General features: G+C 35.8%; 2 protein-coding genes across 17 annotated transcripts; both read right to left on the reverse strand.

The window, feature by feature from the left end:
* Positions 1 to 35: 35 nt before the first annotated feature.
* On the reverse strand, positions 36 to 8784 carry rsrc2 (arginine/serine-rich coiled-coil 2). Of its 13 annotated transcripts, none has more exons than XM_027145666.2 (11): positions 8645 to 8784; positions 6667 to 6806; positions 6166 to 6206; positions 4244 to 4422; positions 3655 to 3798; positions 3283 to 3399; positions 2925 to 2969; positions 2322 to 2407; positions 1956 to 2233; positions 1741 to 1830; positions 36 to 681 (listed from the first exon to the last, which is right to left on the reverse strand). In XM_027145666.2, exons 2-11 carry the CDS (start codon positions 6746 to 6748, stop codon positions 496 to 498), a joined length of 1248 nt encoding a protein of 415 aa, XP_027001467.1. In that variant the 5' UTR covers positions 6749 to 6806; positions 8645 to 8784; the 3' UTR covers positions 36 to 495. The 13 variants fall into 13 exon arrangements, with proteins under 13 accessions (XP_027001467.1, XP_027001465.1, XP_027001468.1 ...); XM_027145664.2 differs by having other exon boundaries at positions 1956 to 2230; positions 3655 to 3801; XM_027145667.2 differs by having other exon boundaries at positions 1968 to 2233; positions 3655 to 3801.
* Positions 8785 to 9116: 332 nt separating this feature from the next.
* On the reverse strand, positions 9117 to 24866 carry LOC113642335 (leucine-rich repeat-containing protein 43). 4 transcript variants are annotated; one of them, XM_027145772.2, is made up of 12 exons: positions 23384 to 24866; positions 22369 to 22602; positions 19623 to 19733; positions 17242 to 17381; positions 16323 to 16561; positions 15512 to 15675; positions 14065 to 14167; positions 13101 to 13255; positions 12322 to 12393; positions 11817 to 12029; positions 11115 to 11181; positions 9117 to 9511 (listed from the first exon to the last, which is right to left on the reverse strand). In XM_027145772.2, exons 1-12 carry the CDS (start codon positions 23477 to 23479, stop codon positions 9375 to 9377), a joined length of 1731 nt encoding a protein of 576 aa, XP_027001573.1. In that variant the 5' UTR covers positions 23480 to 24866; the 3' UTR covers positions 9117 to 9374. The 4 variants fall into 4 exon arrangements, with proteins under 4 accessions (XP_027001573.1, XP_027001574.1, XP_027001571.1 ...); XM_027145773.2 differs by having other exon boundaries at positions 11823 to 12029; positions 14065 to 14170; XM_027145770.2 differs by having other exon boundaries at positions 14065 to 14170.
* Positions 24867 to 25185: the final 319 nt, after the last annotated feature.

The raw sequence follows: 25185 nt of genomic DNA on the forward strand, positions 1-25185 counted from the left end.
AAAACAACTGAAAGATGATAATAATCACAGTAACATTTTTGGGCTAACAAAATATTTAATATGAGAAGCAGTTACAACAGCTTGACACACTTCTGGCCACTATGCCAGTGTTTTCTGATGGAAAGGGTTCGGTCATGTTCTTCATAGCACAATTCTAAGCAACATCTTCTATCTGTTCTATCCACAGGGGAAACAGAGTTATACAATTATACATAAAAAAAAAAAAATACAGAAAATAAAGTTAACATTCAAATCCCCCATAAAGCTATGCAGCATCCTATTGCACCTTTGTGTAATTTTCTGGAGATCTGCAGTACAATTGTAACGAAAACAAACCAAATCACTTGTATTTACATCTGGATTCTTTCAAGACAATAATGGTATTTGAATAAATTACAGATGCAAACCAACATCCATGCGATCTAAAGCGTCAGCTTTCTATACACGTGTTAAAAATAAGCTGAGCCGATGATGGAAGAGTGAAATGGTGGATATTCAGACAGGGTCCATCCCTCGCGAAGAGAAAGACGTGGAGAATCCGAGGCCCATCCCTCTCTGTGTGTGTGTCTGGGAGCGTGCCATTTCATACTGCACATCCAAGTTACGGAACATTTCTTCCTGCTGCTGCAATGTCTTCATGCCTTCCTCGTTGAGGTCTCCGGAAGTTAAGACCTCATCAGCCTGTTAGTGAACAAAGTCCACAGTAACTAACTGTTAATATTGTTTTACACAGACAAGTGTACAGTCTTCAAAACAAAGCTTACAAACATGTAATTTTATTACAACAGGCCAACACAAAAAAGGGGCAGATAGTGGATGAATTAAGCATTTCCTTGATAGACAGGTGATGTGTTGTAATTTAATTTTCCAGGATTTATTTTAATTACATTAATTTATAAAAGCCATCATAGATTTTTCTTCATGTCAATGTTTTTAATTTGGAGTAAGTATTTAAGGCTTTGACAATATTCAGTAAAGGTTGATTGCTCTGGATAAATTCAGCAAGATTTTAAAAAAGGAGGACAGTAGACTGAAAGACAGAATGAGAAAAACGACTTTAAATTTCTTTAACTCATGTCACTGCTCAGATTGTGCAAGATTCCTCTGAACTAATTGTTCCTGGAAAACATGTTTAAAACAGAGAAGTCCTCTTGGACTATAGGGTCTTAAGCAGGAAAATAAGAGTCATCATTTTATTTGGCTTAAGAATGAATGTGAGGGCTCTCGAGTCCTAAGGTCTAAATTTGTAACGTGTCTTTATGCTTGCTTTGGGAGCAAAAACTCTGGCCTTAGCATCACTCATTCACTTCTGTGTGCACAAAATAACTTGATATGGAAATTCAAATGCAGTTTCTTCTGCAGTGTTTCTGCTTCTGCAATAAAGGGATTATTGATGGAGTCACACTTGTTTATTTAAGCCAACTATGATGGATGTTTCAAACAAATATGTCCTCACACCTGGGACTACATGTTCATCCTTCTCCTCCATCTAACGCTTCCTCTGATACAGGAGCAGAAACACAGCATGTGACTGTTCATAAACTGTCTTTAAAATAAGAACCAAAGGAATCTGAGAAAATGGATTTCTTCATAAATGAAGAATTTTTTTTTTGTGTATTATAATGAATTATTTTAATTATTTGGGCCACACAGTCATTTTTCCTTCTTTCCTATTAAAGTAATAAAAGCTCAGGGTCAGACAATACATCAAGAGGAAAAAAGTGCAGGATTTAAACTTACTTTGATTCCCATTAGTTTGCGGAACTTCACGTTTTGGTCTTTGTTGCCAAAATTCAGCTTCTCCCAAAGTTCTGCAGTCTGAGACTTATCCTTTAACACAAACATGAAGATTGTAAATGACACACAAGATCATTTTAATGAATTAGGTTTCACAATTTTCAAATACTTGTCAACATCAATTAAAACAAACTGAATATTATGAATGCAGACTCTACCCTTTCTCTCACCCCTTCCCTCTTCCCCTGCCACAACAGCTTCCTCTTTTTCTCCTGTTCAGCAAACTTCATGGGGTTGACAGCTGAGGGATTATAGTAGCTCGGCACAGCGATACCAGTCTCTGCCAGTGTTTTAGCCTGCAGCGCTGCCATCTGTGCTGCCATCGCGATCTGTGGTGTGACCTGTGTGCCAGAAGCAAGCAGCGCTGCCACGTTCAGAGCCGGACTGGAGGCGGCAGCTGGGGCCTTGTCACAGAGCAGTGGCACTGTTGCTGCTGCTTAAGGGTAAAGACAATTATGTTAAAGTTGTTCATTTTCACCAGCTGTATAAGTAACACTAAATAGAGCCAAATGAAAGTTCCTGACCTGCTACAATGTCTTGCTGCTGGTGGTGGTGTTTTTCCAGCAGCTCTTTCTCTTTCTGTTCTTGAAGTTTTCTGGCTCTCTCCAACCTATGTGTTAAAGTAGAATTAAATCAAGCAAAGCTTTTACTGCAAGGGATAAGAAAAACACTTATGTAGGATCCACCCAACTATTGTAAAATATAGAACCATCCAGAAATGTATAGAATTAAAGAGTTCTTCGTATACAATGTATATAAAAAGTCTACAAGCCCACCTTAATGTCAAGTTTATTGTAATGTAAAAAACAAACAAAAAAAACCCTAAGATAAAGTGTCAGACTGTTTTCCACCATCAATGTGAAATAACAAATCAAACATAGGGCAAAATTTACAATAACATGGTTGCATAAGTGTGCTTTTACAGTTGGGGATGAATGTGACAATCTCTCAATCTGTGGGGTAGGGCAACTACACAGAAATCATTTTTTATATCATATCCCAAATCATGTGGCAGAATGTGTTATGGTTTAATCAGACTTCAAAAGGTCTAATTGGCATAGTTCTAAAACATGTTTGTGATTAAAAAACAAAACAAAATCAATCACATCACCAAATGAACACCATACCGTTGGTTCAGCATGGTGGAGGCAGCATCCAGCAATTTCATGGATCTAGAATGTTTTTGCAAGAAAGAGTAAGAAAATATTGTCAAGTCAAGATATGCCAAGCTGACGCCAAGACTCTCACCCAAAAAGGTAAGTATTTGTTCAGGGGTGCGCACACATGAAACTAGGTTATTGCGTTTAGTTTTTTCCCTTTTTTCCCCATAGAGATTGTCTTTCATTGGCATTTTTTATACATTGTAATTTCACATTGAGGGTGGGAAAATTCCTGAGAGTTAAAGCACAAAAACCTGACATTTTAACAGGTGTGTGTAGACTTTTGTTTATGCATTATATATTTTAAATTAGACCACAACTCTACCTCCTGGCCAAAGCCTCTTGTGCATCCATAGCGGTGTTTCTGCCCCTGAAAGCCACAGGACTAGCAGAACGACTGAGACTCTTCTTTCTCATCTTTTCAATCCTTTTCTTCTTCTCTCTGTTGCAAGAAAAATATGAACAATATTTGGATTGTCATTTATATTTATATATATTTATATTTATATTCGGACTAGAAGGTTGTAATTCATAATGTTAGGTTGAGTTTAAGGTTATTTGTGATGGAGAAATTCAATAAACCAACCAAAGTAGCTGAAGTAGTATTTTATACTGACGTACTAGCAATTCATTTATAAAGAAATGCATTTGTAGTCATTAGTATTGAATAACTTAGGATTTGTCTACAGTGACAAACCTGCTTTTGCTGCGACTTTTGCTTCTTTGTCTGTGTTTGGAACGTGATCGGGATTTGGGTCGTCTCTTCCTCTCGTTACTCTTTGACCGCCGCTCACGACTGCGTGACAGAGACCTTCGCCTGTCCCGACTTCGACTATGATGCCTTCTGGGACAGTAAACCGACAGACCACACAGCGTTAACACTGAAGATTTACTGATCGCATGTACTTCAGGTGGTGCAGTAGGAAAGATTAAAGTTTATAAGTTCTGATATTGCCTGATTGGAGTTTTATTTGTTTATGAAAATTCCACAATTCAAATGTAGATTTAAAAGAAACTAACCCTACACTGCACCCGTGTATGAAAGACTAAAAGTGGGACCATATGCAGAATTAGCATTATACTCTGTCGACAATGGATATGCATGATCTCCTGACATCTTTCTTTCTATTCTATTTGATGAATGCATTGAGTGAGAAATAAATAAACAAACGGCTAAAGAAAAAGCAAGAATATATCTAGAAAAAAAAGGAACATCTGTGGCTGCACCGCATCATGCTTGTTTGATAAATTATAATGAGTGTATTTATATGATTATATTTTGTTACCTTTCCCTTGAGGGTGATCTGGACGGGCTTCTTCCTCTGGAGGACCTCTTGTCCTTTCTGCGGTGTCGCTCCTCTCCACTGTCTTCTGAAAGCCTCTCGCGCTCTTTATCCGAATTGTGCAGCAGGTCTTCGGATCGGCTATGTGATCTTACCATCTTGTCCTGGTCCCTCCGCCGTGCCTGTTTTAAGAAGAAGTGGTCTCTTTCAGGAAAATAGTGCGACAAAGAGAGTTAGTATGCCAGTTTTAGAACAAGCATCTTTAAGAAGATTAATACGCACAGCCCTATCTACCCCCTCAAAAAAAGAAAATCCTTATTAACAAATAAAATCATAAAATAAGAATGTGAATTTTATTTTAGCATAACCCTAAATGAAGGTCGTATTCAGAGTTCAACACTTCAAAATCACGCCTCCAAGATTGCCAGATTTGTCTTGTTTAGGGCACTCAGAACTGAAGGTACTGAACTGTATATCATCACCTTTAAGTCAGGCACTTGCCTTAAAAACCTGTGGGGAAAAAAATGTAGCCTGAGAAAATAAAGTGAAAAAATAAAAATTAAAAAAAGGACCTGGTCCCTTTTGGGGTCAACTGCAACATAAAGATGCATTAAAGCAAAAGACACACAAAAAATTAAATAAAAAAAAATAAAATATATTCTAATAGTTTTCTATTGTGACTACATCACTATCACCACGAACAGGAAGCAGACGTTTCCTATTTGTCATGAACATAGCAAATTATTTCTCAAAGTAAGAGAAATGTTTTCCACCCACGTTAATCAGCCATCAACTTATAATAGAAGACAAGGAGCTAGAAGTAGCCTAATATGCTCTACTTCAGGCAGGAAAGATTGTGAAGTTTAGGCAGAGAAGAAAATGCTGCAGCTGCCTCAGAATTGCAGCAGAATTCATTGAACAGGTTAAGGAAGGCTTTAGATACCCGAGTTTAAAGGACAAGCTGACCAAGCAGTCACCTGCTGTGGTTACAGCTTACTGTACATACGTGGAACTCATCATTTTATTGTAAGAATGAAATAATAAAAAAAAAATTGTCCATCATCAAGGATGATTCATGAGAATAAATTGATGACAGTGTGTCAAGTCTACACATATATTACTGCTCTTAAAATGGAAATCTACAGGAGTTTGACCTTACAAAGCTACAACATGCTTCAGACTGAGCACAAATAATCGGATAGTCACACTGCACTTCTTGTTTTTATACGACTTGGGTGTGTAGGTAAGTTTGAGGTCTACAGTAAAAGATGATGGGAACATTCAGTATTAACGGCTTTATAACTTCAGCAGAACGCAACTCTGAATACGGCCCTGTGTCAGAGTTTTATTTTAATTTAAATTCAGGCTCTCTGTGGCATCCCCTGTTGATGTGCTAGATTAATTCTGAAACAATTGCAACTCATATGTGCTAGCCTTTCTGTTCACTTTTTCCACAACATTCATGCAGATTGATCAAGATCAATGCAACTCATGTGGGGAGACTTGGGAAAATTACAGCAATAAAAATAATATCTATAATCAAGTGGAAGATTGAGGCTGATAGTTACCTGTCCAGTTGTAGGCATATAATTTTGCTATCTGTCAGCAGCGTCTTCTTTTCAGAGTGTCTCTTCGTGCATTAGCACGCTGAGTGTAATTTGTTATAGAGATGTTATCATGAGATCTAAATACAGTCTTTCACCAAAAAGAAAATTCCCACACAATCTGTACTCTACTTTAGTCATCTCTAATTTCACATAACTGACATGTGTGAGAGAGAAGCAAAGAAATTATCATCTCTCAAGAACTATTTCATCCTGTCCCATAAAAGCTTTGATACTTACCCTGTTCTTATGATAAACTACTTAATCAAGTGACCACATCAACTTAACCTACATGAGTGAAATGGTCTGTAATTTAGTTACCTCTTTGCTTCTGCTCCGGGATCTTCTGTGCTTCTTTTCACCTGAAATGAAGAGAAAATTATTGCAGAAACAAAAAACAAAACAAACAAACAAAAAAATATCCCCACACACACATCTTGACAAACAAATACCAAGAACCATGAAAGACACTAGACAATTTTTGGCGTTCCCTAAATTTTCAATACACATATTTATTGACCCTAATGCACTAAATAAACTGTTTCTATTCATGTGTTTTATTACTATTACCTCTGATGTGAACAAAAGCAGATGCCTGACTAATTGACTTGTCAAAAGTAAATGTTATGGTTAAAATTAAAAGTGCAGTTTTTTTTAATGGATGTTCCGGTCCTGAATGGATATTTTACTTTAATATCTGTTCAATATATTTGTGTGTGTAATAGATAGCCTGCAATTATTTTATGTAACACCTGTCCAGTGTTCACTAGAATTCGGCATGTACCTGTTTATTTATTTTATGGACATCACAGAAAGTGTTACCTGATTTTCGTTTTTTGTCCCTTGATTGTGATCTGGACCGTGAGTGATGTTTCCAGCTCCTGGGTGATTTAGAAGTTTCCATGTTGACTCTGAGTCCACGTCACACACTGAGGAAACTACTTCAGGGCAGCAGCATTTGCCTGATCAGGAACAGACACACAGATTTAAAAAGAAATCTTGATTAAGTAAAGCAGCGTTTTAGAAGTTGATCCTCACCCTATGCAGGTGGGTGACCTTTATATAGCACCGAGGTTTAAGTCTAATGATTAAGTCTAAGTGCCAGATTCCCCCTTACCCTAAATCTAATTTAGGGTAACAAGCCCCCTCAATGGATCCCGTGTTATCATAACAGCAGTCAATAGCAATTAACAATGTATATTTAGTTACAGAGAACAAAATGAGGAAATTAAAGGAACAAGCAGGTTTCTGCTTGCATTTATTCCTTTTTTCAATAGGAGCTGAATTTGGACTTAGGAACACACACCGGAGACCGAGAGACCTGCAAATCTGATTTGTGCAATATGTTACTACGGAAATAATCCTGCATTACAACATATTCTACATAACGCGTGTTAGCACATTAATAGAAACGTGTGATTTGCCTTGCAACTGATACCAGCGTGAGTGCTGCTGTTACAAAACAATAACAAACACCTCCTGACCAATCAGGTTTCGGAATTCAGTTGTACCATAGTATAACATTTGTTTGGTAAACAAAAGTCTATATTTTTCACTAATCTTTCCAAACAGCAGGCAATGCTCTGTTCTGCTTTGCTCATCTCTCTCGGAATTTCCCCACTCAGCACAGCTTTTCATCCTACAGCTGAAACAAAGCCCACTCACATCAGTGCTTTCTTCTATCTGTTTCAAAGCACAATCAAATAAGTTAACAGCAACATGACAGACAACTTGCAGGTTAATTTATCACCATGGTAATTGTAATAATTTATATGGATTTTTTCTAATAAAAAAAAATCCATAAAGTACTGTCCTACTTTACACAAACTTTACTTTCATTTCTCTTCAGCAGTTCTGAGAGCATAATTCATGGCATGTTTTTTGGAAAAGGAGTTTGTAATCAAACTTCACATGGATTCCACCCACTTTCAGATGTGATAAAACTGTGTTCCGGTTGCAGTGACACTGTGGGTCACTAATCTTCAAAGAGAGATTCATATCCATCCAGAAAAAAAGGAGAGAAGATGACAATAATAACTTCACAATTATAATTCAGTACCTGATTTCGTTTCCTTCTTAAATATCCAAGAAAAAGTGATGAGTTAAAGCAGATAAATATCAAAAAACACGTCATGACGTCATGTGTTCGATGTTTATCATAACCTCGTCATATCCTGTTGATTTTCACCTAAATAAGATTTCACCTATTTACATTTGCGTCAGGATTACTCAGCTTGGTAGCTGTACCAAGTAAAAGCACAAGTACTTTCTGGGTTTTTTTTCAAAAAATAAAAAAAGTTAAATAAAGTACTGTTTGATATGACACCCCACAAAACTACACACAGTTTGTGAGTCGATGGCCCGTGGCGTGGCGTGGCGTTTGTGGGTCGGTGTTTGTGGCTCGGTAGCGTGGTGTTTGCGGGTCGGTGGCCGGTGGTGTGGTGTTTGTGGGCCGGTGTTTGTGGGTCCGTGGTGTGGTGTTTGTGGGTCGGTTGTTAGCTCACAGCTACTTATGCTAATTGTCCGGCGCTGTTCCGCCACACAGCTCATAATCACTCAGAAAGAGAAATATTTCGTCTCAATGTTAAGGCCATGTTAAATACATTAAACACACAACGAAGCAGTTCTATGTTATTTGTTTACTGTGTGTTTCAGTGTGTTTCACTGGGCTCTCGCGCGCGGCCTCTGGCCTACAAGTCCAGTCTCTGTGAACGCGACATTACTGATGATAATAAACTGCCGCTGTGATATAAAAATTTATAACCAAATGCAGTATAATAATATATTAACACATACTCACCGCCTCTCAAAATCAATAAAGGTGTTTTTTCTTCTTCTTTTATTTTGTTTTGTGCACTGCAGTCTCGACTTCTCGAACAACGGAGCTGTATCCAACACAATTCGGGGTGACCCGGAAGCTCTTCCTCTCATTTCCTTTGTTTTGCGTACACAATATCTACGACCTTCTTAACACAGATTTTTACTATTTAACATTTATTATTATTATTGTTGTTGTTGTTGTTAATAACAACAACAACAATAATAATGATGATGATGATGATGATGATAATAATAATAATAATAATAATAATAATAATAATAATAATAATAAATGTATAAGTAAAAAAATAATAATAAACAAATGACCACACTCTTTCTGATACACAGCACTGTGATTTGACAATGAACTTTTGTAGCTGATATTTCATTCATTTATTAATATTCAGTAAATACTTTTATTTTATAAATATACATTTATTTATATCCCAGGAAAACTGGTTCTGTGGAGGAAATGCACCCCTGATGGGGCAAACCAGAGAACCCAGTGAAAATCCATGTAGGCAGGCTACATTGTCCTGTCATCTGAATTTGTGTCTGGAAACTATTTATTTATTTATTTATTTATTTATTTATTTATTCATTTATTTATAATGATTTCAGTATACAATACAGTTACACACATGGGTGATGAAAAATCCACTGCTGAACGATATGTGTCTTCCACTGCATAAAGGCCTCTTTTGTTGAGTTTAGATAAATTGTCGTGGTTCTGAGGTTTTTTTGTCCAACCGGATGCTGAACTCCACAGTTAGAGGCTCCATCCCGGATGGGTTGTTTTCATCAGCTGAGACATCAGGCACAATCTCATTACATTCTTTTTCTTTCCCTATGAAAAGACACAAAAGAATTTCTACAAAAATGGAAAGAACACCCAAATGGGATTAGATTCTTATAGTTTGATTCTGAAGGACAAGAATTGACAATGTTTTGGCAGATCTAGACTTTATTATCTCTGTGGTATTACTGAATTCATTTTATTCTCTATGAACCTTTTGGAAACAGAGCACATATATATATTAATATATGCTTAATTTTTTGCACAAATATAAAAAAATAATTTATTGCACAAATATTTGTGTATAGCACTCAATTAATTTTCTTTAACTTGTTTTACATGCTGAAATTTTAATGTTTCTTCCCATTAAAACACTACAATACCCACCATGCAATGCGTCAATGGGCGTCATAGCAGGGAGTCAATATGATTCTGAGGCCCTCTAGTGGTTGGCTGCATGTTAGTGAATGGAGACTGAGGCTAACAAATCTCCTTTAATTAATGTTCTGTTCAAATTTAATTGTTCTTTATATCTTCCCCAGTAGTTTTGCTCAAAATAAATGCATTTTTATAAATGTTATTTGTTGATAAAAACGTAAAAGGCGAGGTTGATGAGTCATTTATGGGTCCAGGTTATGACAATCAAGCCTCATGGACACATTACATTCAAAAGCTGAGCATAGTTCTGTGTCCAAAGCCATACCTTGTTCTGCTATAAACTGTTATACCCGACCATCAGCAGTTGTTCCAGTAGGTTGTGCGTTTTGATGTCTGAGCAAGGTCCTGATATCAGTCATAATTTATTGACTGTTTGACATTAGAAAACATTCTTCAGATGAGTAGGGCTAGATAAAAAATCAGAGCAGTGTGTTTCTCCTTAAAAATTTTGTGCTGACTGTAAATGTTGACTACTGTTTTCAGCCATCTTATGTTAGTTACTTGATTAAATGATGTAAAACATCAGCTAGCTAGGTATGGTAGCTCAATGTAAAGTCTGTGAAATAAATAAAATGGGGAGTGGTAGCTTAATGGACTGAACAGAAGGTTGTTTGTTTGAATCCCACATCCCCAATCATCAGTGCTGGGCCCTTAATGGTCATTTGTATAAAAATGCATGAATAAGAAAAAATAAATGTATAAGGCATCTGCCAAATGATGTAAATATCTAATTGCAGATTATATATGAATTAAGAGTGCTTTACTTACTTTGACACAATCAATGTGCCATTTAGATATTTAATTTCTTTAGAGCATTTATTACATGTGCATGTGCTTTGGTCTTCACTACACTGGTGAGAGGTAGACTCGCTGCCCACCCTACTGTGCATGCTTTGTCTCTATTTTTTATTTTTTTTGTTTCCCAAGATGGCCATTGTCATTTTGACCACACCCGCAACAAGAACAATGGAAATGGATGGTTTAATGTTGTCCACTCATACATACAGTCATTGGTTCTGAAAGTTATCCACTGATGTTTAAGGTGTTAATAAATTATTCTCTATTGGGGTTACACTCAGAATCAGATATCTCACTTAAAAAAATCCTCCATTTACATAGTGTATCAATAGGGGGATTCCCTGTGTATGTAGGTCAGGAAACCTTTCCAAAAAATAAACTAGCGTGCATAATAATTTCAGTATCATATATTTATCACCGTTTAATGAAGTCGGCTTTAGTATCTTATCTTTCTTGTTTTCTTCTTTAGGCGTCATATTTTTCTCCTGTGGAAGACAATATCATTATGAAAGAAAAAGCAGTTTGGACATTAGTTTTTGTATAGAAAGCTTTGAGCTCTGTACTTTGATGCACTGTTGCCTTCCTGCTAAAAGTGCTTGGATTTTGCCCTCTCCTCTGAAGTAATGGCTAGTGCTCCATCTAAACATTTTAAAGTGGTAAAATTATGTATTAAAACTGTACTTCAAGCTATTAAATGTTTCTCTGACTACCATACAAATGCTTGTTCTTTTTAATAAAGTGGAGCTACTGGTTAATGGGCAAATTTGTAATAAATAAATAATTAACTCTGATTGTACAATTAATATTGAATTACTCTGCTTTATTGCAAAATATTTCAAAGGTTAAAAAAAAAAAACCCTCATAGACATCTGCCATCTTATGTTTGCTGTCTGACTTTCACAGAAAATCAGGTGTCCATGGCAGGAAACCTTTATAGACTATGTGAAGCCATAGACATGAGGTGACAAATCTGCTATTTGTAATCGTAAAAGAAACAAGCAAACAAGAAATCTAATTTGAATTAGAATTTCCAAACTAAACCACCATTTGTTTTAGAACAACGAGTGACAAAGTAGACTTGTATCAATACATTAAATAGTTTGGAGAGTTAATAACATACCTTTACCTGGGTGACTGCTGAGATGATGGCTTGACCTGAGTGATGCACCCCAAAGTCACACTCCACTTCAGTTTGATACTTTCTGACCAACAAATCTTTCAGCTTTACATGTACTGACCCGAGGGTTTGCTTGATAGGCTGTTCATGTATCAGCTTGAGCTCTGACTCTTTTTTTTTCTTCTTATCTTTTGATTTTGTTCCTGCTATTGTGACCTACAAAACATGAACATATGCAAATAAAAAAACTAATGTAAATGTATTTTCTGCAAAGCATTATTTCATAAGGATGATTATTTAGAATGGTACAGGAAGTAGCATTGTAGGTGGATTGACTAATCTCAGTTGTGATTGTGCAAATGTGTGTGTGTGTGTGTGTGTGTGTGTGTGTGTGTGTGTGTGTGTGTGTGTGTGTGTGTGTGTGTGTGTGTGTGTGTGTGTGTGTGTAAAAGATAAAGATAAATGAATGAATCTGTTAAAAGCTCCTTTATAGAAAACACTACTATACCTCTTTTTCTTTCTTGTTTGATGATGCTTTGATTCCAGTGTTTTCAGCATTGGGTGCAGGCCAGGACAAAACCTATATACAGTACATCATTAAAATTGTTAATGTTCTAAACAGTCTAATGATCTACGCTTCAATTCCAGATGAATTAATCACATCTGATGCCCTTATATCTTTGTATAAGCTACTACCTAAATAAGAGGTCTATTTTACATTTCACTGATTTGACAAAAATATAAAAATATAAAACAAATATAAATTACACAACCCGAACAAAGCATTTAGATGTGAACATATTCTAGAATATGTATTATTACAACTTTATTTAAGGATACCCACATTGGAGGTTTATACAATCAAAAACATGAAAAGTGTAGTGGTTGGTAGACAAGTACACACTGGAAACACTAGCCCAAGAAAGGTTCTAGTCATGTTTGTTGTTAATGTTTTATAAACATGACTAAACAGATCTGTTAACTGTGCTAGAAACATCAAGCTTCAATGTCAGAGCAGTGCACAAACTTTTCCCAGGAATAACACTAAAGAGCAAAGTAACACCAGTATCACTAAATGCATAAAATATCTACATTTAAATGTAAGACAAACTTTCTTTGTAAATGTAAGACAAACTTTAATACAATAAATTTCTGTTTATCACAGTATTGGCATAAATCCTTCATAATTTATTTACAAAAGATATAGGGTGTGCTCATTAATGTGTTATAAAGGCACAATGTAGGTGCACATTAAATAAAGCCCATTTATTTAAAAAAAATTCAAACCTTCTGCTCTTCCACAGTGAGCCAAAGGCCTTGGAGAATAAAGTTCTTGAGAGCTCTGAGGTCTCTGATGCGGTGTACACATGTATAATTAAAGTTAATTACTTCAGCCCACTCTTGCTGTGATGTCCAGTTCATTGCAACAGGAATGCTGAAGGCTTACAGAGACAGACAGAGACAAAAGGTTAACTAAGACTTACATTTACTTTTACAGCATTTAGCAGATAGCATTTACATCATTTAGAAGACTTTGTGTATTGTTCATCAGTCAAAAAAACAGTCAGGCTGTTATGATCAGTTGGGAGCTATTGGGAATGCAGGCTAAAGCTTTATCAAAAGCAAAACTACCCCCCCCCAATAAATAAATAAATAAATGTATTCATTATTAAGCTGGTATAGTAGTAGTGTAGTATAGATATTTTGGGTTTTTTACATTCTGTATTATATGTTTTTTATTATTCTGTACATATTTTTTTAGCTATCATGAGATAATGAACTGACCTAGCTTTTAAAAATGTTCTTTCAACTCTAGAGTGAAATGTTTAAGAGTGACTTTAATATATGCTTCAGCTATTATCCTAATATCCAACAAACACTATTAACCCTTTTTTCCAGGAGTCTAACAATCTATTATGTAAGCAAGAGGGAAATCGTCTGGTAAAACAGAAATACTTCTGAAACACTACAAATTCTTAAAGCTCTGAGTGTCTAGGTTTATATTTTATATGATTTTCAACCACAACTGATATTCAATGCTGAACATGGACACTATAAAATAGGTGAAAATTAAATTACTGGGAAAAAGAGGTAAAATAAGATAAACAACAATTAATGCTGTATATTACAAAGTTCAGATCAAATATATGTAAACATTTTATATTTTTTAGAAATACCTTTATACTTAGGATTTGTGGTTATAATTATTGTATTGAATGTATATGATAAATAATAAAATTTTATAATCTACCGTGATTTTGATCATCTGATGACATCCATGGACTTTGTGTTACGCTCCTATTCTCTTGTAAATTCTGTGGGGTATTTTCCAATGTTTGGCAATCAGCATGAATCTGCTGAGAAAATTCACTTTCAAAGTTATTCATCAAGAGGATTTTTCAGCACGTAGTATATTGCCCTACTGTACTGTGTAGAAATCAAATAAGCTCAATATGTATACCCTTATATTAAAACATAAGCATATGCATTTTTTGCTTGATAGAATTTGGGGATAGAAAATGCTGACTATAAAGTCAACACACTGGCAGATTTTTTCTTGTTTTTTTCTTGTGTTTAAATGAGAAAAATGTAATTTGCTTTGGATAAGAGCGTCTGCCAAATACTGTAAGTACTGTAACAATTTTTTTTTCTTTTCTGCCAAAATGTAATATTATATAAAATCAAGAAAAAATACAAAAAAATAAACAATAAATATGGACTAATACAATAATTCATGAATGAGAAAATGTCATGAATAGTTCTTGTAATATCACTCCAAATTTGGTATTATTTAACTATTAAGGACTTTACCCTTAGTATGTGTCAGCTTCTAAAATGGCACTTTTTCTAACATCTCTTAATATTTTTTATTTTATTATTTCACAAAGCAGGGGTTTCCTCCGGGTACTCCGGTTTCCTCCCCCGGTCCAAAGACATGCATGGTAGGTTGATTGGCATCTCTGGAAAATTGTCCGTAGTGTGTGAGTGTGTGAGTGAATGAGAGTGTGTATGTGCCCTGCGATGGGTTGGCACTCCGTCCAGGGTGTATCCTGCCTTGATGCCCGATGACGCCTGACAGGCTCCCCGTGACCCGGGGTAGTTTGGATAAAGCGGTAGAAAATGAGTGAGTGAGTGAGTATTTCACAAAGCCAAAGCACACTGACATTCACTCTAGTCATGAAATCATGTGCGCGATATGTAAGCTATTTTGTCATGATTTTAAACTGGTATTTTTAGGTGTCAGATCAAATCAAAGAAGCCAACAATGTGATGGAAAATCTGACCAAGCGTTCTCCTATATTTCAAGTTCACTTTGAGTTAATTCATAAATTTGTCCGTAAATAAATAATTCTTAAATTACTTTAATGCTGAACATTAATGTGTCCATGCTATTAATTATTTTTGTCATATTTATGTATTGGCATTGGCATTCCATATTTTTGGAGCGTACAGCCCAAATCATCCATTTCAGCCTGACATTGTCATTACAGTAAGGCTTGGATGCTGTTCCTCTTTGTTTGGACTAAACTCCATTACTCCAAAAACTAAATTTAAACACTCCACACTCCTGCATGTTTGTAGAACATCTATAATGCTTTTCTGAGGTCTGAATACAAATGCATTTTAGAATTAAATTGACAACAGCTCTGAACATAAGCCTTAAATTATGATTAAAATTCACACTGAAGTTTGCTTACACTTTTCTCGAACTGAGCTTCATCAAGAAATTCATAAGAGACGGAGTAGCTGTAGCTAACCAGGGGGAATTCAACTGCACTGCCATCTGACAGCAAAGTAAAGTTAGGAACACCCTTCATCTTCTTAACACACACAGTCACCTCCGCTTCCTCAGAGACTGAGGCTTGAAATGCAAAAAGTAAAACATCTTCATTATTGTCATCAGCAGCAGCAGCAGCAGTATCAACATCAGTAAGAGCTTTTTTATGTTAACGGTGGTAGAGGATCCAGAGCCCTTTCCAAATTGAACTACCATGCACACACATTCACACACTCATTCACACTAACATTGAGCGATGTAGAGCCACCAGTTTAAAAAACTCCAAGGGACAACAACATTACTACTGATGATGCATTACAGCTGGTTAATTGCACAACCAACATTTTTTTAGCATTAAACTAATATAATATTTGTTGAAAATAAACAAAGCATTTGAAATACATTTTAAATAGATCAGATATAATATCTAGATGCTATAAGACCAATATTTATTTCTAGGCTTAAACATATCTTGGTTGAGATGTAAAGATCTTTTTATATTTTACTCTTTTAAACAAGGATCCTCTAATTAAATTAAACCTATAATGTTGGAACATTTTTTCAAGATTTTATAAATGCTTTAACTGTGAACTTCTCATTAGGTCTCATAGGATACACTGACTGTTAGGGAAATACGATTTATATTTTATTATTTTTAAGTTTTATTTATTATTGAGGCACACAAGTTGCTTACAGTCTTACTGACCCTTGGGAAAAAATAATAATATTACCTTTGAGTTGGGCAAGGCCACTGAAGCGATGTCGGTCATCTGGTGTTACTTGATTTCCGTCTAGGTAGAGCAAATGAACTAAGCTGTCCAGTGTAAAGCCCGGGTACAAGGTGGTTAGGGTTAGAGGATTTCCCTCTAAAACTAAACTCCGTAGGCGAGGCAGTCGCGAGAGTGCATCCACAAGAGCATACTGTTTTGTATATCCAGACCAACTCAAGTCAAGGGATATCAGTTGAGGCCTTGACAGACCAAATGAGATTACACCATTTTAAAGTACAGGAAGTGAAGCGGAAAGAAATACACAAGAGTAAATATGGATCACTTACCAAGCCTTTGTCAAAAATCTGTTCAGGTGAATTATGTAAATTTATTATCTACAGATCAGTCTTTTATATCAAACTCCCTGAGATGACATGAGTAAGAAACCTTGTGAGAAACTAGACCCAAAAGAGAATGCTTCCTCATCTGGGTGACACTAATGATGCATAATAGTAATAAGAAATGAGTGTTGAAAAAGGTCTTCGGTATGAGCATCAGAGTCACTTGTCTTGTACAATCAATTTTTAAATCTAACTTTTAATCTATAGTATTCAGCTATTCAAGCTTTAGTATTTAGTCTATAGTATTCTGTATCCACTGAATGAGACATATGAACATTTTCATCAAGTGTGATCTATAAGCTATCAAAATAAGACAGGTTTTTTTCTGATATTTTCTTTTTGCAGGTTGTGGTTTTTACTGTACAGTATAAGACCAGAAACATTTCTCACAAGGAATTCACGCAAAGTTCTGGATAATGCAGCCTTAGCTAAATGTGCGTTGTTTACACTCAGAGTAAATTAAGTGTATTGTGTTTTTGGTAAAACAATACAAACAAAAAAAAGATATGTAAAAACATTTCATGTGGTCAAGCCCTTACCAAAGATCAGCAGTAAAACACTGGAGGTCTTCAGGAGAACCAAGAAAGTTGTTACCAAGGCCTAAATGCAGGAGATAAGGAGGAAGGTCTGTGACCAGACTCTTGAGAGTGGAAATCCGATTGCCATAAAGTTCAAGAACCTTTAAATGGATCAAACGAAATAATCATTATTCACATTAGTTAGCATTCTCATTCAGGTTTCAGCAACATTATTCCAAGGAACTATAATAAAAAAGGACCACTATAATAAATAGCCAAAAAGAATAATTAAAAGAAGTTTATTTATTAGCCCACAATGAAAACTACTGTATACTTCTTAAATGCATCCAAAGCTGCAGAAATCAAAGTTACACAATACATAGCCATATTAGTGAAAATTAACATAACACACACATGGTTATATACACAGTCCACAATCAGGCAGTGCTCACCATATTAATAATATTGCAAAGACAAAAACATAGCAAGCATAGCATAACAAAATTGCAGATAAATCAAATACAAAAAAAATATACTCAAACACAAGTGAGTGATAAAGCTCCGCAATGAGAAAGTGTCCATGGACAGTTATTATACAGTAATCTCCACCAGGAAGTAAGGAGGAAGTGAAAGCTCATGTGAAAACTGAGCATGGATAAACTCTCCTGGAAAGGAAGGGAAACATCTGTCGACCTTGTTACAGATGCACATATGTTCCTAATCACACCATTCCCTTTTAAACATACAACAAAAGCTTCCTATAGGAATATATGTAGCAAGAATCAAAGAATATGCTGATAGAAAAGAATCAAATATAGTGAGCTTAATAATGAGTTATTATATATGCTGCTCAAAAAAATAAAGGGAACACTTAAACAACACGATGTAACTCCAAGTCAATCACACTTCTGTGAAATCAAACTGCCCACTTAGGAAGCAACACTGATTGACAATGTTGTTGTGCAAATGGAATAGACAACAGGTGGAAATTATAGGCAATTAGCAAGACACCCCCAATAAAGGAGTGGTTCTACAGACCACTTCTCAGTTCCTATGCTTTCTGGCTGAAGTTTTGGTCACTTTTGAATGCTGGTGGTGCTGTCACTCTAGTGGTAGCATGAGATGGAGTCTACAACCCACACAAGTGGCTCAGGTAGTGCAACTCATCCAGGATGGCACATCAATGCGAGCTGTGGCAAGAAGGTTTGCTGTGCCTGTCAGCGTAGTGTCCAGAGCATGGAGGCGCTACCAGGAGACAGGCCAGTACATCAGGAGATGTGGAGGAGGCCATAGGAGGGCAACAACCCAGCAGCAGGACCGCTACCTCTGCCTTTGTGCAGGAGGAACAGGAGGAGCACTGCCAGAGCCTGCAAAATTACCTCCAGCAGGCCACAAATGTGCATGTGTCTGCTCAAAAGGTCAGAAACAGACTTCATGAGGGTGCTATGAGGGTCCGACGTCCACAGGTGAGGGTTGTGCTTACAGCCCAACACCGGGCAGGAAGTTTGGCATTTGCCAGAGAACACCAAGATTGGCAAATTCGCCACTGGCACCCTGTGCTCTTCACAGATGAAAGTAGGTTCACAATGAGCACATGTGACAGATGTGACAGAGTATGGAGAAACTCGTGGAGAATGTTCTGCTGCCTGAAACATCCTCCAGCATGACCGGTTTGGCAGTGGGTTAGTAATGGTGTGGGGTGGCATTTCTTTGGAGGGCCTTACAGCCCTCCATGTGCTTGCCAGAGGTAGTCTGACTGCCATTAGGTACAGAGATGAGATCCTCAGACCCCTTGTGAGACCATATGCCGGTGCGGTTGGCCCTGGGTTCCTCCTAATGCAAGACAATGCTACAACTCATGTGGCTGGAGTATGTCAGCAGTTCCTGCAAGACGAAGGCATTGATGCTATGGACTGGCCCACCCGTTCCCCAGACCTGAATCCAATTGAGCATATCTGGGACATCATGTCTTGTTCCATCCACCAACTCCACGTTGCACCACAGACTCTCCAGGAGTTGGCGGATGCTTTAGTCCAGGTCTGGGAGGAGATCCCTCCGGAGACCATCTGCCACCTCATTAGGAGCATACCCAGGTGTTGTAGGGAGGTCATATGCCACACACACTACTGAGCCTCATTTTGACTTGTTTTAAGGACATTACATCAAAGTTGGATCAGCCTGTAGTGTTCATTCAGATCTAGGATGTGTTGCTTAAGTGTTCCCTTTATTTTTTTGAGCAGTGTATATAAATAACAAAAGCTGCTCTGGTTTTGTTTTTTATAAGCTAACTTGTGCATGATTTTGACTAAGAATGTGAGCAAACCCTACAGGGTCCAGTCTCGGATGTTTAGGAAGGAAACATATATCAATATATCCCTTGAAGAAGTCCAATAGTTACTTACCTTAAGTGTCTTTGGAAGGTTCTTTGAAGGAACCTTAGTGATGTTGTTAACAGTTAATATGAGCTCTTCCAGAAAACTGAACATCAACAATCCCTCGTCAATAACCGAGACCTAAAACAGGATGATTACTCAATAAATAAAATGTTTCAGCAAAAACATCTGCTTTGAACAAATTCAAATGACAATAAAAATGACAGATTTCACTTAGAAATGAATAATAAAACGTCCACAATTCAGAGTAATATAGAAATTATAGACATTTGTATTGAGATAAAGTAATTAATAAAACGCTACAACTTCCCTCACCAGTAAACCACCCACACGAGTTTATTAATATATTTCATCCTGTGGCAAAACACACATTCAAACTAACTGATAAAATCTAGACAACTGACTTCAATAATTATCTTGACATCAGATTTAAGTGTATAGGAAAATGTTACACATAAATGGATCAGCAGTGCTTTGACACTCATGTATCCTGTGTCGGTAAGCCTCGGAGTTTCCCTTGATGGTATTTTATAACATCTTATTAAAGTTTGATTTGGATCTCAACATTTTTAGCATAACACTTAATCCAAGATGTGTAACGCAGGAAATTGTGGAAAAATGTTAGATGTCTGATTGGATGTATATCGTTTATATTTTAATTATGTAAGGATTTAAATATACTGTACTTTTAAATATACCGAGTGTGGAAACAAAGATCTAGCCATTGTTCTACGTAGAAAATGTTTGATGTAGGTCATGATGGTACACTGTATACTGTAGTAACTGGAATTTTACACACAGCATCACACAGCTGTAGCATAATCATTTGCCATTCGGATTCAAAATCTAGAAAACTTGTACAAGATCATTTTTAGAAAAAAAGAAAACTTTTACATAACTAATAGACAAATCCACAATCAATATCCATCAATCCACTTCTCTAGCATTTATCCTACACAGGGTTGAAGGAAGCATTTATCCCAGAGGGCTTGGGGCACAAGGCGGTGGACACCCAGGGCAGGTTTCCAGTCCATTACAACACACCCGTTTGTACACATCTGACAATTTAGTCTGCATATCTTTGGACTGGGAGAGTAAACAAGAGTATGGAGGAAGGATTTGAACCCCCAACCCTGGAGGTGTGAGGCAAACGTGTTAGTCATTAAGCCACCATTCCCTTTAAACCATCTCCAAAGTTTAAATAAATCATAGAACACAAAACACTATTAACTATGAACAGGTGTACAAATAATGCATTAAACTTTGTATAGATTTGTTTTAATAAATATGCTCTCATTTACAAGAAGGCAAGAGCAGTGGTACCTCAGTGGCTACAGTTGTCAATGAAAAGGAAATGGTTCAAAGAATACCATGTAGTCAACTAGACAAAAAGATTTTTTGTTTATTTAAATTTTCATTGCTGGTAATTAAATTTTTGTTCAAGTATTCTCATGTTTCATTTCTATTTGATTATTGATTTATGTTTTTAATTGTATTCTTTTATCTATTATTTTATTGAGAGACCATCTATTCAAAAAAAATTATTCAAATCAGGAAAAACACTCCGTTGTGACCGTTCTTTATGACACTAACTAACACCGTTGTAAGCACTACTATTAAACATCATTTTCAAGTGGTGAGAAGTGATCAAATGATCAATGTCTCAAATTATGAGAATTATCAGATTATGTAGGAAACAAAAACTTTAATTAGTTACTTAGAGCTATCCAAAGTTTCTACTTTTTGCACCATTTTTAACAGGTATTTGCAGATGACACACAGTTGATACTAAGACTGCTGAGTTTATTTTCTAGCCTTATTTGGGTGAGTGAGATTCATTTGTGATAAATTGTCTGATGAGACAGAATATCTGATGGTGGGTTTTTCATGAAATTATGTGTGTTTCCTCATACAGTACGTGCGTTTTGAAAGAGTGACGTTTTGAAAAGCCAAACTTTCAAAAAAGAAGAATGATATATTCAAATAATATATATTAGAAAATTATAATTATTAATAGTCATAGCAAAGAATGAATCTATGCGACACACAGTACCACAGTAAGACAATTTTTTTTCCATTAAATAAAGGAGCTTTGTGGTTAGCACATGGCTTTGACTCTTCAGGGTTGGGGGTTTGGTTGCACTCTCTGCCCTGTGTGTGTGTGGAGTTTGTATGTTCTTCTTGTGCTTTGGGGTGTCCTCTCCCATAATAAAGACATTTCCTGTAGGCTGAATGGAATCTTTTTCATAGTATATGTACGATCTCCTGGTCCTAAAGTGCCCCATAGTGTCCCGGGTCCCATAGAATAGGCTCCAGGTTCCCAAATGGATTCAAATTTTATTTGCCACATACAAACACATGCACATACAACATGTAGTGAAATACTTTTTTTACAACTGTCCTTGCTAAATAAAAATAGGCAGATAGTTTTATATATATATTAAAACAATAAACAAAAACAGTTGCAAATTTAATGAACAGTAAGATAAGAATAAAATATATATTATATTTCTTATATAAGGAAATATAAGGGAAGAAAGTGATGGATGAAAGTGTAGAAAGGCACCAATTTGTTTAGAGTATTACTCAAATATTTATTTTGTGTCTCTCTATGTGTTGTCTCCTGTAGTTGTGTGTTTTATGTAGCACCAGTGTTCTGGAGGAATGCTGGCTCATTTTACTGTGTATTGCACCAGTTGTATATGGTTGAAATGACAATAGAAGCTTCTTAGGTTGACTTGAAAACGTGACTCACCCCTTTATCCACGATCCGTAGACTTGTGAAGGATGAACGTATCAATTTGGTGTTCAGTTTCTCTGGTGACTTCACAGCCAGTTCTCTCAAGACTAAGGCCTGAGGACTCCATGATGCCTCCTTATGCCATAATGATAGTGGACATCGAAGCAGGTCATGGAGGGTGTCTGGTTCCTCTATCTGTGCACCTGTGCACTCGTCATCATGCCAGACTTCAGAGCCTCTTAACATTGACTAGATATATAGTGTTTTACATTTGACATTAATATTTTTAAATTGATTTTAAACTTTAATTGTATATATTCATTTATTTATTTTTATCCTTATTTTTCTTCTTATTCTTATATATTTATTTCTTTTTTTCTCTCTCTTCTGTTTCCATACTTCTGTAAAGCTGCTTTGAGACAATGGGAATTGTTAAATGCGCTATACCAATAAACTGAATTAAATTGAATTGAATTGACTTGTGCTGTAGATGCAAGGAAGCTAATAAACAGTTCACAGGTTTCGAAATAAAAAATGTTTTAAGTGCTCATTTGTTTTGACAAAAGGGCATTAAGACATTTACACAGAATCAACAAAAACTAAAGTGAAATTCATTAAAATAATAGTGGAAATATATTAAGTATATAGTGGTAACTTTACAGTACATTTAGCAATGTAGAATTGTTATATCAGATTGCGTTGATATTTATTTTTATTTTCATACTATAGAATTTGGCATGTACAGTATGAAATAATTCTTTACACATTTATCATATAAGTATTTATCTTGCCAAATTTATGATCATCAGGATAAGATGTTGACTTCTAAGTTGCTTTCCTAAATGAGATCCTTCTAAAAGCTTTGATTATTCATATTTAGTAAATGTATTATTTTTCAGCAAAATAAATATAACAACATGTATATGTAGGTATATACAGTATACATACGTACATATATAGTTTGCCAATGTAAATGTAAATATGTTAAACTACATGCCATGATAGGGATCACAGGCTCTTCGTCACTCACCCAGCTCACTCTGCCACACGGGAAACTTTCCAAACACAGGCCATGAATAAGCTTGTCGATGGCTGACGTGAGTGTACGACAGTCCATCAGGCTCATGAGCAAAACAAAGACAAGGATTGATATTTTTCCTATACTTTTATGGTAAAATTTCAATAGTGGTTAATCTTCTGCATTTCTTCTCAGTAAAGAGTCTCTCTGTGCTGTGTTGTGTTGTGAATGGTTGCCAGGCAACGGACATTGGCTTCCATTGGCTGTGTGATATGTAAGGAAGGATTAATAGCTGGTACCAAGAATCAACCCAGGAACTAATATTTTGTAAAAATGTAGAACTCAAACAGCAAATTCTGCAAGCACACTGTGCTGTAGTATTTCTTACAGTCCTAAAAGTTATACAGAATCTTGGTTTTGATAAATATTTTAATTGAAAAACAAATCTATAAACCTATAAAATGATCTATTTAATACTATATATAAGACTATAAAATCTACCTAGACTAAGACTATAGGCAGATTTTGTGGTGATGATGTCTTGGGGTCTCTCTATCTGTGAAATGAAGACATTATTGCTGACTGATTAAACCATATTCCCACCAGAGTGCTTTTTTTAGCAGATTTTTATCTCACACAAGCATTGCACATCCCTTCAATTCAGGTATTTCCCCCTACTTGATTATAAATAAGAAAACATGCATACAAAGATATTTAAGACACAACTGACAAGGTATCAGCATATAGGAGACTTCGGCAACATGGTGAATTTAGCAGGTAGGTGAATTTTACCTTCAATTTGAAAACTAGATGACTTTAAATGCGAGGTACATATGCATTTAGGTATCTAGATAATTACTTGTCTTGCAGCCAGCACACTACTGTCAGAGCTACTGGTAAATTTAGAAAATTTAGAGAAATTTGCTTTTCAAAGTAATCAACACTTTCAGATAAAAAAGAGCATTGAGAATTAAGACGCCAGGTGATTAAATTGGCATTAACACATGGCATTATAATGAACAGCAGCACATATGTTACAGCATAAAAATCTTCACAAAACTCTTCAAGAATTCATTAATAATTAAGGCATTATTAGAGTTAAAAAAAAAAAAGGTTTGTTACTAAAATGATAAAACTATCACCATGAATCAGGAATTAATAACTGTGTTTCTGGATTATTACTTGTATTAACTGTGTAATAAATTTACAAGGTACATCCATAATAACACTGTTATGTTCCCTTATGCAGGTTCCACTTTCTTTGTGCATGTCATGATCCTTCTTGCATGCAACTTGATTAAGCAAACTCCTGCTACACTGTCTAAAACACCGTGCTTACTTAGGTCTCAATCATATAAACTGTGTAACACATACGTAAGTATATTTTTATATGCAATTTTACACATTTTTTAAAGAATATCTGAAAAAAGTTAACATTTGTGACAATATTTTCAGAAAAACAACGTCAATCAGTGTAGTCCAGCAAATCTCAGTGGGATATCAAGCAATATCAACGAGTCTGTTTGTGCCTTCAAGAACTATCTCAGCGAAATGAAATGGCATGCCAATGATGATTTTATGCACAAAGTAAAAGCTTTCACAGAACTATTCAAGAACACTTACGACATGATTGACTGCAATAACACCATACAGCTGGATAAAAGAGTATACTCAAAAAGTCATTATGACCAAAAATGTGTGGGCTTAAATTTACTGGAAAATATATGCTCATGTTTTATGAATAATGCCTTCAATTCATGTTCTAAACATCCTACACAGTGTTGCACTTAAACTACAGCTTATTCCTTGAACTT

Source organism: Tachysurus fulvidraco, chromosome 9 (genome assembly GCF_022655615.1).
Source record: "Tachysurus fulvidraco isolate hzauxx_2018 chromosome 9, HZAU_PFXX_2.0, whole genome shotgun sequence".
NCBI lineage: Eukaryota > Metazoa > Chordata > Actinopteri > Siluriformes > Bagridae > Tachysurus > Tachysurus fulvidraco.